The sequence below is a fragment of the Salvia hispanica genome, chromosome 1, assembly GCF_023119035.1.
Source record: "Salvia hispanica cultivar TCC Black 2014 chromosome 1, UniMelb_Shisp_WGS_1.0, whole genome shotgun sequence".
In the NCBI taxonomy this organism is placed as follows: domain Eukaryota; kingdom Viridiplantae; phylum Streptophyta; class Magnoliopsida; order Lamiales; family Lamiaceae; genus Salvia; species Salvia hispanica.
In genome coordinates, this window is record NC_062965.1 from 43950311 (window position 1) to 43964482 (window position 14172).

Consider the following 14172-nt stretch of genomic DNA (forward strand, 5'->3'; position numbering starts at 1 on the left):
CAGAAAAATAAAAACTGAAATGTAAAATTACTTGGTCATCTGAGGAGGTATCAATTCTGGGTCTGGCCCTCTCGGGAGCCAGACCTAGGTGGTACACTGGGGCGGTTCGTCTTGACTTTCTTTTTAACCGGCGACTCCGATTATTCTTCCTCAATCGGTGTTTGTGATAAACTCATGCTTTATTTGGTTTAATTGGTCTGTTGAGGTACTCAATGTTGAGTTTTGATGCTTGAATTATCTATTTTCAGCCAATTAACCTATCTTTTGGAGTTTCATGTGTTTGTTGAGTGTTCTAGGATGAATAGATGAAAAAGATGCAAAAACCTGACCGATTGTGCAAAGGAGGCAGCAGAGCCTTCAAAGGCTACACCCGGCCGGGTAAGACGGAATCAGCATATGAGATCAGAAATGGGTCGAAAAACGGCACCCGACCGGGTGAATTTCCAGCACAAATATTCCACCCGGCCGGGCATAATGAAAAAAAACATGATGAGTCCAGAAAGGGGTCTGAAATGGCCACCCGGCCAGGTAGATTTCCAGCACTAATATTCCACCCGGCCGGGTAAGTCAGTTTGACGGGTTTGACTTCTGAAAACGCGATTTTTGACGGAAAAACCAGGAGAAAAAGGCTAGGGTTGCATTCTGCGACATTCATTCTACACCTACCGCCTCCATCACTCACACACACCCCCAAGAACACTTAGAGAGAGAGAATTGAAGATTGAAGACTCCAGATCGGAAGATTGAAGACTTCATTCCATAGATTCGTTCCACAGGAGTTCTTAGTATCTATCTTTCATGTTTTTGTTCGGATTCTTTGTGTTAAACTCATTTTTCTCCATGAACATGAGTAGCTAAACACCTTTTTGTAGAATTCTTGGTGATGATGCATTGATTCCATAGTTTTTATCTAATTAATTTTGTTCTTACCTTGCTCTTGTAGTTATTTGATTATTCTTGGGTTTATTCCTTTCAATTGCTTGATCACCACTTAATTATGTAGGATTAATTAGATTAATCGGGAGATGAAATAATTAATCTGAAAATAAGAATAATTCACACCTTAATGCAATAAAACTCGGGAGAGTTGAGGTTTTGAGTGAGGTCTTTGACCTAATCGAGCTTTTGGGAGTTAGGGGTTTTAGGATTAGAAGGGGACTTTAATCCTAGCACCTAATATGCAGGTTTCTCACCTCGGGAGGGGGTTTAATCTATAATTGTGGTCGACTTAGTAATTCTAGAGACACCAAAAGGTAAGGCAATTTGATTGGATAAGAGCTTGGAATTATGCATCGGATCCCTGAGTTCTACAATTTCTCCATATTATCTTTTCATTCCGTGTTTACTTGCTTTTATTTGTTTATTTGCTCATTATATGCTTTTCGTAGTGTTAGAAAACAACCAAACGTTTCATGATTCTCTAGATAGTAGTCAATATTTGTTCGTGGTAGTTAAGTTAATACAAATATGTCTCTGTGGGATACGATACTCTTGCTTGCTAATTGCTACACTATCCCCGCACACTTGCGGGTACTACTTGTGTTAAAATAAGTCGAGTTAAGTTTTTGGCGCCGTTGCCGGGGACAATTTTGTGTCAATATAGCTTAATATCGTAACAATAATAGAGATTACTAATCTAGATTTTATTTGCTTTATTTTTATTTTTATTTTTGAGTTCTCTAATCCTTGTGTTTCCTTGGGCAGGTTGTATGCACACGCGTTCTAAAGGTCCACCTTTAGAGCCAATCGATCATGAGATTGAAGCATCCAACATGAAGAGGAACGCACAGAGGAGGTTAAACCAAAGGATTCGGGTGTCTTCACCCGGTCATAGGCGTCTACCTTCTCCTATCCAGAGAACTCCGTCACCTAGTCCATCTCCCATACTGTACGAGCCGCGGTCTCCAATCCTAATGGCAGACGAGGAGAACAACAACTTTGAAAACAACAATGAGGACAACGAGGAGAATAACAACAATGAGGATCCCGTTATTCGTCAACTCCGTGAGCAGATGGCTAACATGCAGAGGCAGTTGGATGAGCAGAACGCGAGACCACCAGTTCAGCCTGTGCAGAATCTGTATGCATATAGACGGGTTGCTAATCCACCAATCAATAATGCCGGGATTGCGGCCAACAACTTTGAGTTAAAGCCGGGATTGATAAACAGGGCAGAAGCACATGCATTTGGTGGAACAGGTTCGGAAGATGCCAACAAGCACTTGACCAAGTTCATACAAATCAGCAACACGGTGAAGGCTAATGGGGTCTCCGATGATCAGATTCGCCTCAGATTGTTCCCTTTTTCTTTGAAGGATGATGCTAGGGACTGGTACGATAGTATGGATCCCAACTCGGTCGCAACTTGGGATGCGATGGTTGAGCTCTTCTTGGACAAATATTACCCACCTAGCGAGGCACTCAAGCGCCAAGCTGAAGTCATCTCTTATGCAATGCAGCCTCAAGAGAATATTCACGAGGCATGGAAGAGATTCAAATACTTGATGAAGAGATGCCCCAACCACGGGTTAAGCCCGGGCAACGGATTGTAACTTTCCACAGGGGAGCCACTCCGGAGACAATACGCGAGTTGAATATGAGCGCAGGGGGGTCACTCCTTAAGTTGGGAGAAAACGAGGGCATTAGAGGTGATTGAGAGGGTGGACTCCAACGATGATGGATGGAAGAATGAGAGAAGCAAAACCTACAGGGTGGCGTCCGCATCGGATGTTGACAAGATGGACATGATGTCCAAGCAGCTGGATTTCTTGAATAGTAAGTTCGGCAGTATAGAAACAGAGCCAACCGGGCTCGGAAGTGAAGAGGTGAATTACATGCACCAAGGAGGCAACAATCGAAATTTCAACAACAACTACCGCCATAATCAAGGGGGTGGTAACTTCAACAACTTTGGGAATAAGGCACATCCCAATTTGTCTTATGGGAATCCTCACAATGCCCTGCAACCACCTCCGGGGTTTCAAGTGTCGAATGGACAAGTCGTTGAGCCGAAGAAGAATGAGCTTGGAGATGTTTTGATGACGTTTATGAAGCAGACATGGGAAATTATGGCCAATTCTGATAAGAGACTGAAGCAAGTAGAGACAGATGTGCAAAGCTTGGGCATTCACATGAAGAGCATCGATACTCAGATGAGCCAGATTTCACAGGCTGTGGGTATTCAACATCAACCGGACCAGTTTTCCTCATATACCATTGTCAATCCCAAGGACTGCAAAGCCATTAATCTGAGGAATGGAAAAAGCTATGAAGGTCCAACCATACCTGCAGAGAAGGAGAAGATCTCACAAAAAGAGGTGGTCGTAGAAGATGTAGTGGAAGAAGAGGAAGAGCCAGTGGAGGAAGTACCGCCTCCCAAGGCAAACACTGTGATACCTGCACCCCCAGTCTAAGTTAAAATTCCATTCCCACAACGTGTGCAGAAGAAGAAGCTAGATGATCAATTTTCTAGATTTCTTGACATTTTCAGAAAGGTACACATCAACATTCCGTTGGTAGAGGCGTTGCAGCAAATGCCTAGCTACGCCAAATTTCTGAAAGATGTTATCTCTAAGAAGAGGAGATGGGTGGAGCACGAGACCGTCAACTTGACGGAAAGCTGTAGTGCCATTATCCAGAAGAAATTGTCCGCTAAGATGAAAGATCCTGGAAGCTTCACTATATCGTGCATAGTGGGGGATAGCCAAGTGGGCAAGGAACTGTGTGACTTGGGAGCGAGCATTAATCTTATGCCGTTCTCGTTCTTTCAAAAGCTGAAGATTGGGACACTGAGGCCCACCACCATCACACTCCAGATGGCCGACCGATCTGTGTCGTATCCGAGGGGGATTGTTAAAGATATACTCGTCAAAGTCAATGACTTCTTCTTCCCTGTGGACTTTGTGGTGCTTGATATGGAGGAAGACCGGAATGTTCCTCTTATACTGGGAAGACCTTTCCTAGCTACAGGGAAGACAATGATCGATGTGCAGAAGAGAGAGCTCACACTCCGACTTAATGATGAGAGCGTCATTTTCCATCTATAATGCAATGCAGAGGCACGATGATGAAGATGCATGGAGAGTGGAGCACTGCAACATGGTTGAAGTAGTCGATGACTGTGTGAATGAGGTGGCCCAAGCCATCTCACGACAAGACCAATTGGAGCGATGCTTATCGCAATCTATCTTCTCTCCTTATTATAATGATATTAATGAGCCTAATACCGATTTGTTAAATTTTGTAGGTGCTCTTAATTCGGCGGAGGAGATCCCTAGGTTTCGACAGAAATTCTTACCATTGGGGGATCCAAATGAAGAAGAGAAGAAAGAAGAATTGAAGCCGTTGCCATCACACCTTAAGTATGCATTTCTCGGGGAGAATGCTACTTACCCGGTAATTGTATCATCTTCACTCACTACTAATGAACTTGATAAATTTCTTAGAGTGCTTAGGAAGCATATGGGTGCAATTGGGTGGTCCATCTCGGACCTTAAGGGGATAAGTCCTACGGTTTGCATGCATAGAATTCTTCTAGAAGAGGGGTCTAAACCTAAAGCTCAAAACCAAAGGAGACTTAACCCGATAATGCAAGACGTGGTAAGGAAGGAGGTGCTTAAGTGGTTAAATGCCGAGATTGTCTATGCTATCTCGGATAGTGATTGGGTAAGTCCCACCCAAGTGGTAGCTAAGAAGGGTGGGATGACAGTAGTAAAAGGGGGAGATGATGAGATGATAGCCACTAGGTTGGTAACCGGGTGGAGAGTATGCATAGATTATAGAGCCTTTAATGCTGCAACTAGGAAAGACCATTTTCCCCTCCCATTCATTGACCAGATGCTAGATAGGTTGGCAGGGTATGAGTACTATTGCTTTCTAGATGGCTACTCCGGATATAATCAGATCTTAATTGCCCCAGAGGATCAATATAAATCTGCTTTTATTTGTCCTTATGGTGTGTATGCTTTCAGGAGGATGTCATATGGCCTTTGCAATGTCCCAACCACCTTTCAGAGGTGTATGATGTCCATCTTTCACGACATGGTGGAAGATATAATGAGATGTGAAGAGACACACTTGGTGCTCAACTGGGAGAAATGTCATTTTATGGTGAGAGATGGCATTGTGCTTGGGCACAAAATATTTGCAGGAGGACTGGAGGTGGACAGGGCCAAGATAGTGGCGATTGAGCAGTTGCCACCACCATCCAATGAGAAGGCTGTGAGGAGTTTCTTTGGTCACGCCGGGTTCTATAGGCGGTTTATTAAGGATTTCTCTAAAATTGTTAGGCCTTTATGTCATCTACTTGCTAAGGATGTTAAGTTTGATTTCTCTCTTGAATGTTTGCAGGCCTTCGAGACATTGAAGAAGGCGCTTGTGAGTGCACCCGTGCTCATCTCACCGGATTGGTCACAGCCATTCGAGATCATGTGTGACGCTAGTGATGTGGCCGTGGGATCTGCTTTGGCCCAGAAAAGAGACAAGATTTTCAGGGTGATCTACTATGTAAGCCGGACCCTAGATGCAGCGTAGGCAAATTATACTACTACCGAGAAAGAGAAGTTGGCGGTGGTGTATTCGTTCGACAAGTTCCGTCCCTATCTCATTGGGGCGAGGACTATTGTGTTTACAGACCATGCCGCCATCCACCATCTTTTCGCCAAAGTGGATGCCAAGCCGAGACTAATACGGTGGGTCCTGCTTCTACAGGAGTTTGATCTAGAGATTCGAGACAGGAAGGGATACGAGAACATGGTAGCTGACTACTTATCGAGATTAGAGCACTGTTTTTAAGGGGAGAATTTGAAGATTCCCATCAATGAAGAATTCCCCGATGAGCATCTCTTCTATGCTCAAGGCTCTTCTCCGCGGTTTGCAGATATTGTGAACTTTTTGGTGGCAAAGATCATTCTGGAGGACTACAAGTCATATCAGAAGAAGAAGTTCTTCCACGACATCAAGTTCTACTTTTGGAATGAGCCGTTCCTGTTTAGGCGATGTGCCGACATGGTGATACGAAGATGCGCTCCCGATGATGGATGGGAACATGTGATGAGGAAGTGTCACTCTAGTCCTAGTGGAGGAAATTTTGGAGCTAACCGAATGGCAATGAAGGTGCTCCAATGCGGTCTCTATTGGCCGAGTATCTATGGAGATTGTCAAACCTTTGTACCCCATTGCAATGAGTGCCAAAGGACCGGGGGAGTTTCGAAGAAGAAAGAAATGCCCATGACTACTATTGCGGAGGTGGAGCTTTTTGATGTATGGGGGATCGATTTCATGGGTCCCTTTCCACCTTCATCCGGGCATCAATACATACTTTTGGCGATCGACTACGTCTCGAGGTGGGTAGAAGCTATCCCCACTCACGCCAACTCCTCCAAGGTCGTGATTAGCTTCGTTTAGAAAAATATCTTCACAAGGTTTGGGGCTCCAAGAGTGTTGATTAGTGATGGGGGGTCCCATTTCAAGAATAGGTGGCTCGAGCTCGTGTTGCAAAAATTTGGTGTCAAGCACGGAATCACCACCCCCTATCACCCTCAAGCAAATGGCCAAACGAAATTGGCTAATAGAGAGATTAAAGGGATACTCGAGAAGACGGTGAATGCTAATAGGAATGATTGGTTGATGAAGCTTGATGATGCTCTTTGGGCATATAGGACGGCGTACAAGATGCCGATTGGCATGTCACCATATCAATAGGTGTTTGGCAAATCTTGCCATCTTCCGGTGGAGTTAGAGCACAAATCCTATTGGACAGTGAAGCAGTTCAACGCAGACTATTACAAGGCGGGGAAGGAGAGACAACTCCACCTAAACCTTCTCGATGAGTTTAGAAATGAGGCTTTTGAAAATTCCCCCATCTACAAGGAGCGCCTCAAGGCATATCATGAAAAGTTGATTGAGAAGAGGGAGTTTGTCCCGGGAGATTCCGTGCTACTCTTCAATGCACGAATGAAGCTTTTCCCTGAAAAACTAAAGTCTAAGTGGTCCGGGCCGTTCAAGGTGAAGACAGTGATGAAGAATGGAGCCATATATCTTCAAGGTGATGATGGAAGAATTTTCACAGCTAATGGCCAAAATGTGAAGAAATTCCATAGCTATGAGCAGAAGGAAGAGGTTCGTGCTCACATTGGAACACACCCAATGAGCTTATTGAAGCGTCGAGCATACGACGGTAAAAAGTTGCGCTATAGGGGAGGCAACCCCTAGTAGGTAATTTTATTGCTTTTGTGTGTGGTTTATGTTTTTGTTTTTGGCTTGTTTTCTTTTTTCTTGGTGCTTGTGTGTTTTTCTTTAATGTGCTTCTTCTTAGTTATTTTTTTAGGATAGTTCTCTCCTTGAGTATCTGGAATTGGTATTTGCTTGGTATGGTGTTGGTTTTTGTGTAGGAATTTGAATTCTACAAGGAAGAGGCATCGAGGAGAACAAAAAATGGACAGAAACCGCCCAGAAACAGCCACCCGGCCGGGTGTTTTTACATTGCAAAAATTATACCCGGCCGGGTCGAACGGAATGTTCTCCGAAGTACAGAGAAGGGTCGAAAAAGGGAACCCGGCCGGGTGAATTATTAGTTCAAAAATCTTACCCAGCCGAGTCATGGAAATGCTGCAGCCGAGTCCAGAAGAGGGTCTAAAAGTGCCAACCGGCCGGGTGGATTATTAGTTCAAAAGTCCTACCCGGCCGGGTCAGTCGTCGCGAGCCCTAGGTGTATAAAGGTACAAAATTTTCTGATTTCCACATTTTTTCCCCACCCGGCGCCGCCTACCCGTTTCTTCCCTCCAATTTCGACTTTTTCTCTTCACAAATTCACACATAACCACTAAACCCACCTCAAATCAACTCCACCCATCACTATTACTTGTGTTTTGGAAGAGTTTCACCGATTAATTTGGGGGTTTTGCTCAAGAATTCAAAGGGGCTCGAAAATTTCGAAATTTCACCATCCCCAAGTAACAAAGGTATGCCTCTCTACCCTAATCTTCGTTATCCATGAGTATATTGTAGAATTTTGTAATGGGTACGAAGTTACTTGCATTTATGAGTTGAATTGTGATGAGCTATGGTGTAATTTGATGGATTCTTGATTGTGGTAAAGTTATAGACTATGAATTGATGAATTTTGGTGCTACATTGTTAAATGGCTTGAGTTGATGCTTGATGTGGGGTGTGAAATTCATGTTTTTGTCAGAAATTGAATGGCTTGTGGAATTGTTGGGGAATGCGATAATTTTGTGAGCTTCAGGGATCGAGTCTATCTTCCTTTTGATTAATGTGTGAAGAATGGGCATAAGGATTGAGTCTATCTCCCTAATTTGACTGAATTGTGACATAGGTTTTAGAAATTGAGTCTATCTTTCTAAAATCCTACTTGTTTGCTTGCCCTACATGTCATGCTTGGCGTTAGTGCTTCTGATCTTAGGAATTGAGTCCATCTTCCTAATTTCACCTTATCTTGCCTACAGTCATAAATCTTTGATTATGAGACTAAAGTTTGGGAGAGTTAGCTGTTTGTTGTGGTTTATTTAAGGTACATCTAATATGGTCAACCTTGCTAACCCCCAGAATGTGAATGTCACCCTAAGAGGCAAGGAGGAGAAGGCAAGATGGGCAGCTCTTGCACCATTGGATAGTATGCCTTCCAGGTACCCGGTCAACCACTTGATCACAGACATGGGCATTCAAACATCGTGGGAAGCTCTCTTGGAAGCGGGCCACCTAAACTTCTAATTTGCACATCGTTATGGATCATACAAGGTCTTAACTTTGGAGTTCATGTCCACTCTCCAATTGAACTACAACAATAGAGCATTGGCCTCCATCACCTTCCGCTTGGACAATGTCGAGCACACACTCACGCTGGCGGAGTTCAACTCCATCTTCTATTTGCTCGACAAAAATGAGGAATGGATACATCGAAGAGCCTCAGGACTATGACAGGAATGATTTCTGGGGCCGCATCACACTGGATGAGGCCACGTCCAGCCAGAGCCCTATTTATGCTCCCTCCCGCGCTAAGTTAAACTCCATCCGGAATCTGGTACTGAGGTACATGTCCAAGGCCTTAGTATGCTTCCAATTCTCTCACAAGGAACTGGGAGCATTTCTTCTGATGTACTATTCATTCTATGGGGCATCTTGGCCCACCGGAGAATCAATACCGGATATTACATGATTAAGCATCTGGGGAGACAAGCAAAGAAGAAGAGTGGGAAACTATGCTGTGGGGGTGTGGTCACCCGCCTGGCCCTCCATTTTCAGGTCGACGTGGAAGAGCGGGCTCCATATTCGGGGCCAATGTCCATTGATTGGGATTTTCTGAAGAAGTCGGGTATGATCACGGTAGACAGTAGGGGCGCCGGGTACTTCATCCTAGGCCCGAAGACAGTTTTCCAATTCCCCGACCCTATGCTTACTGCTGTCTGGGGATGGATTTATCAGGACAATTGGAAGATGAACTCAGATGACCATTTGGAAAAAATGGAGAGTGACCCTCCCTAGGGCGAGGGTCAGCGACCTATGCGTGTGGGCGCCCATCTACTCCAACGCCCAGAGATCCCGATGATTGCCTACCCGAGCTGAACAAGAAATGGACGAAGATGAAGAAGAAGAGGCTACAGAGCATGAGCCAGAAGGGAGCAGCCGACCAAGGAGAAGCCGCCTAGTAGGCCGCCCTTCTAGGGACAACCGAATGACAGACATTACCTCAGGGATCCAGTGACTGCATGGGTCAAGACAACCAATGGGAATTTATGCGACAATGGCGCCAGGAGAACCAACTGTTGATGGCTTGTCAAGAATCCCGTCTTGAGGCTTGTGAGACGCGGATTGAGCACCTTCAAGCTCAGGGGGATGCCCGATGGACTGAGGCGCAAGCCTTCTACCAAGCTTATTATGCGAGGTTTCAACCTCCATCTGAGTAGAGTTAACCACATCATCCACTTCTCTTCAAACTTATTCCGTCCTTCGCATTGAATAATTTTGGGGGGGTCTGACGTGGATTGGTGATGCTCTCCCTCCCCACTATCTTTGGTGATGATGAACTTCTTGATTGGTCGATGTTTCGTGAACTATTTTGATCGGTTTTTTGTTTCTATTTGATTTGTGTTTGTCCCTCCTGTGGGACTTGAATATGAGGATGTAATGATCGTATAATTATCCATACTGAGAGGTGTGTATTTTTGGGGCGCTTATGATGATTTCTTTTGTTGTCTGAAAAATGCTTTGTGAAAATGGCGGGAATATGCTTAATCGGTTATGATTTGCTTTTGAGTGAATTGCTTGTTTCCTTGTTCAATGCCAATTCCCAGTGAGATTTGAGCCTAACATTCGCTTCTGTGTGATTTTATCAAGTACTTGTTGTTGTTTTTAGAACTTGCTCCTAATCATTTTCGAGTCTACATAGTGAATGTGAATTTAGGAGATGACGTTAGGCATTCTTTGATTTTCCCTTCACAAGTGTATATATTTTGTCTTAATCCTTAGTCAACCCTCCTAGCCTATAAAAAGAGTGTCGGTCGTTGATTAATTGCTAGATCACTCTCAAAAGTGACAAGCCTACAAACTTAGAAACACATATGGGGCGTTGTACGAAAATAAGAGAGGTTATAAGCTAGACGAAGTCTAGAGTAAAAAAAAAAAACAAATTTTTTTTGTGGATGTATAAGCTAGACGAAGTCTAGAAGAGTTATTGGTTGGGTTTCTAAATAAGTGGGAATCAGATGGGAGGAAGAAGTTTGACAAAGTATTACTTATCTGAGAATTGTATTGGGAAATGGTCTTTTGTTGGGAGATTCAATATGTGGTACTTGTGCTTCGTATTCTTTTCAGCCTCTTTAGCCTAAATATTCCCTACCGTCCAAAGAGCCACATTACAACCTTAACAAAGCCCTTTCTGATTTTAGATTCACTTTCACATTCTAGTAGAGGAGATGTTTGACTTTGAGCAAGCCTATGGTAAACACTACTCGTATTTTGATTTGAGTGATTATTGTTGAGCTTCTATACACTTGAGAGTGAGAGAGACATAAAAATATTACACTTCATAAACCTGCGAGGACATTGGAAACAAGTGATACACGAGATAGTAACTCAAGGTAATGTTTGATTGATTTGTGTATGTTCCATGCCATGTCTTTTAAATTTATATCTGAAGCAAAGCCCAATTTCACCTCTTGTATATGTTTATTGTTGTGATCTTCTTCTTCTTATTTGAGGACAAATAAGATTTTAAGTTTGGGAGAGTTGATAAACTCATGCTTTAGTTGGTTTAATTGGTCTGTTGAGGTACTTAATGTTGAGTTTTGATGCTTGAATTGTCTATTTTCAGCCAATTATCCAATCTTTTGGAGTTTCATGTGTTTGTTGAGTGTTCTAGGATGAATAGATAAAAAAGACGCAAAATCCCGACCGATTGTGCAAAGGAGGCAGCAGATCCTTCAAAGGCTAAACCCGGCCGGGTGCATTTTACCCTGATAAATTCCACCCGGCCGGGTAAGACGGAATCAGCATATGAGATCAGTAATGGGTTGAAAAATGGCACCCGACCGGGTAAATTTCCAGCACAAATATTCCACCCGGCCGGGCACAATGAAAACAACGTGATGAGTCCAGAAAGGGGCCTGAAATGGCCACCCGGCCGAGTAGATTTCCAGCACAAATATTCCACCCGGCCGGGTAAGTCAGTTTGACCGGTTTGACTTCTGAAAACGCGATTTTTGACGAAAAAATCAGGAGAAAAAGGCTAGGGTTGCATTCTGCGACATTCATTCTACACCTACCGCCTCCATCACTCACACACACCCCCAAGAACACTTTGAGAGAGAGAATTAAAGATTGAAGACTCCAGATCGGAAGATTGAAGACTTCATTCCATAGATTCGTTCCACAGGAGTTCTTAGTATCTATCTTTCATGTTTTTGTTCGGATTCTTTGTGTTAAACTTAGTTTTCTCCATGAACATGAGTAGCTAAACACCTTTTTGTAGAATTCTTGTGGTCGCTGGAGAGATGAGCTGCCTTGACCGGGCTGTCTGGCCGCACTATCGGATCCAGGAGGCAACCTTTGCTGGGTCTGGGAGAGTTTCTCCTCTTGCCACTCCGCCATTTTCTTCATCAACCTGACCGCATCAGTCATCCTATCATTTTGAGATAATGATCTCTCGGCCAGGACATCAATACTCCCCTTCATGGCCTGTATCTCCATTCGGACCCTGCTGAGTTCTTCCCGTACCGCTGTCATCTCCTTCCTCAGTTCCTCATAGTCCGCACTCACCACGGCCTCTATCCCATCCACCTCTTTCTTCACCTTGTCCACCACCGTCCCCACATCGTAGAAACACACCTCCAGTCCATCCATGTACAAGAGCCCCTTGTTGAAGAAGTATTCCATGTTGAACAGCTCGTGGGGCTCGCACATTAGTACTTCGGGTGCCGACTTTCCTATCTTCATTACGATGTTGCGTTGAAGGTAGGCACCGAGTAAATGGCAGATGTACATGTGTTGGGAGGGTTTGGCAGTCATCTGGTGGCAAGCTTGGGCCAGCCAGTAGCCTAGGTGGACTTTGATTCTCTTGGCCATGCACCAGACGAAGTAGAGCTCTGCAGTAGTGAGGGCGGAGTTAGCTGTGCCCATCAAATTGTATCCTATAAACACTTGAGCAAATCGGAGGATGTGGTTAGTGATGTGGAAGCCCTTGGAGTAACTGGCCTTGAAGGTCCCCACCCTCTTATGTGTGATGAATTCCCATGCTGTCTGCGGCTTGAATCCGGGGGTATGCTTGGGGGATCCGACCATCCATTCATTCCAGATGCCATTCTCGTCTTCCGCATGGGTGAACAGACCTATCCTCAAGGACTACTCCCTTATGCTCATCTCATATTCCTGGTTGAACAGCCTGAAGGTGATGGAGTCAGCGTCTAGATCAGTTGTGGACTTGAGGCGAAAGGTGGAGAAGAATTCCTTGGCCAGGGCAATTGGCACCTCGGCTGTGCTGTGCTTTAGCAGCCATTCAAATCCTATGTCCCCGATGAATGCCAGAAACTCCTGCTCAGACCCAATCTCCCTCTGAGTGCCTCTGGGTCATAGCGTTTCCCAGACCTGGCCAGTTTCCCGATCACGCCTCGCTCCTTGTAAGTCACTGCCCTTTTCGGATCATCAAACTTCCCCATATCCTCCAGCAGCTTTTTGGTCACCCAGACCTCTGTTCGCTCGTATTTGAGCTCCTCCTCCTGCTCTTCTTCTTCCTCGTACTCCGACTTGCTATCCAGGCCAGGATTGGCTGGTTCCTTCGCGTAAGAAGCCTTGGTTGGAGCGGGGAGTGTCACCTCAACGTTCTTGACGGAGGCAGTTCCTTTTGATCTCTTGGGCTGGGGGGTGGCCACATGCTTTCCCTTGCGTTTACGTTCCACGGCCAAGCGGCGTTCTTCCGCTTCGTCCACCTCCTCTTCAGACCCAGGAGCCTCCTCTTCCTGCTCGCCTCCTGCCCCAGGGGCAAGGAACTCCAGTGTCATGGGCTGGTCGAGGTCATCTACCTCGTCCAACAAGCTCCGTCGGGCCCTTCGCCTAGACTCCCGCAGATCTACCAGCGAGTCCTCTTCTTCTGGTACGTTTACCAGATCCACGACTTCTTTTAGCCCTTCTTCCGGGCTCCTGTACTTCAGCATTAACGGGGGTTTCCTCCCCTGCAGACTTTCCTGGGGTTTACCCCTTAGAATTTTTCGGAGTTTCCCGCACATCAGACACAAATGGGGTTCCCCCCTCAACATACACAAGCGGGGTTTGCCCCTCAAAATTTCTTGGGGTTTCCCCAACAGCAACCAAAACAGGGGTTTCCCCCTCACCAGACTTAAACACAGGGGTTTCCCCTTTCATCCCTTCCACTAGAAGCAAGGGTTTCCCCCTCATCCACTTTCTCTTCTCCCAGTTCATCCACCACCATGCGTTCCATAGCCTCCTCCAGATCACCACCATCCTCCTGTTCACCGGTCTCCTTCTCATCTCGTTCCGCTGCTTGTGCTTGGCCTAGTTTCTGCATGTGATTGATCGCGAGCGAGGGCTCTGATCTGAGACCTTTCGGTATGTGAAATCAAGGGTTGGGCCGTCGTTTCCTCTGGAACTGTTGGCGGCGGTGGTGCTGCGGTTGTGGCTCTGGTGTATTTCCCTTTTTGCATT

At 45.2% G+C, this 14172-nt stretch overlaps 1 protein-coding gene across 1 annotated transcript; it reads left to right on the forward strand.

The window, feature by feature from the left end:
* Window positions 1-2738: 2738 nt before the first annotated feature.
* On the forward strand, window positions 2739-4046 carry LOC125197659. The gene is made up of 2 exons (XM_048096328.1): window positions 2739-3389; window positions 3444-4046. The coding sequence occupies exons 1-2, from the start codon at window positions 2739-2741 to the stop codon at window positions 4044-4046; spliced, it is 1254 nt and encodes a 417-aa protein (XP_047952285.1).
* Window positions 4047-14172: the final 10126 nt, after the last annotated feature.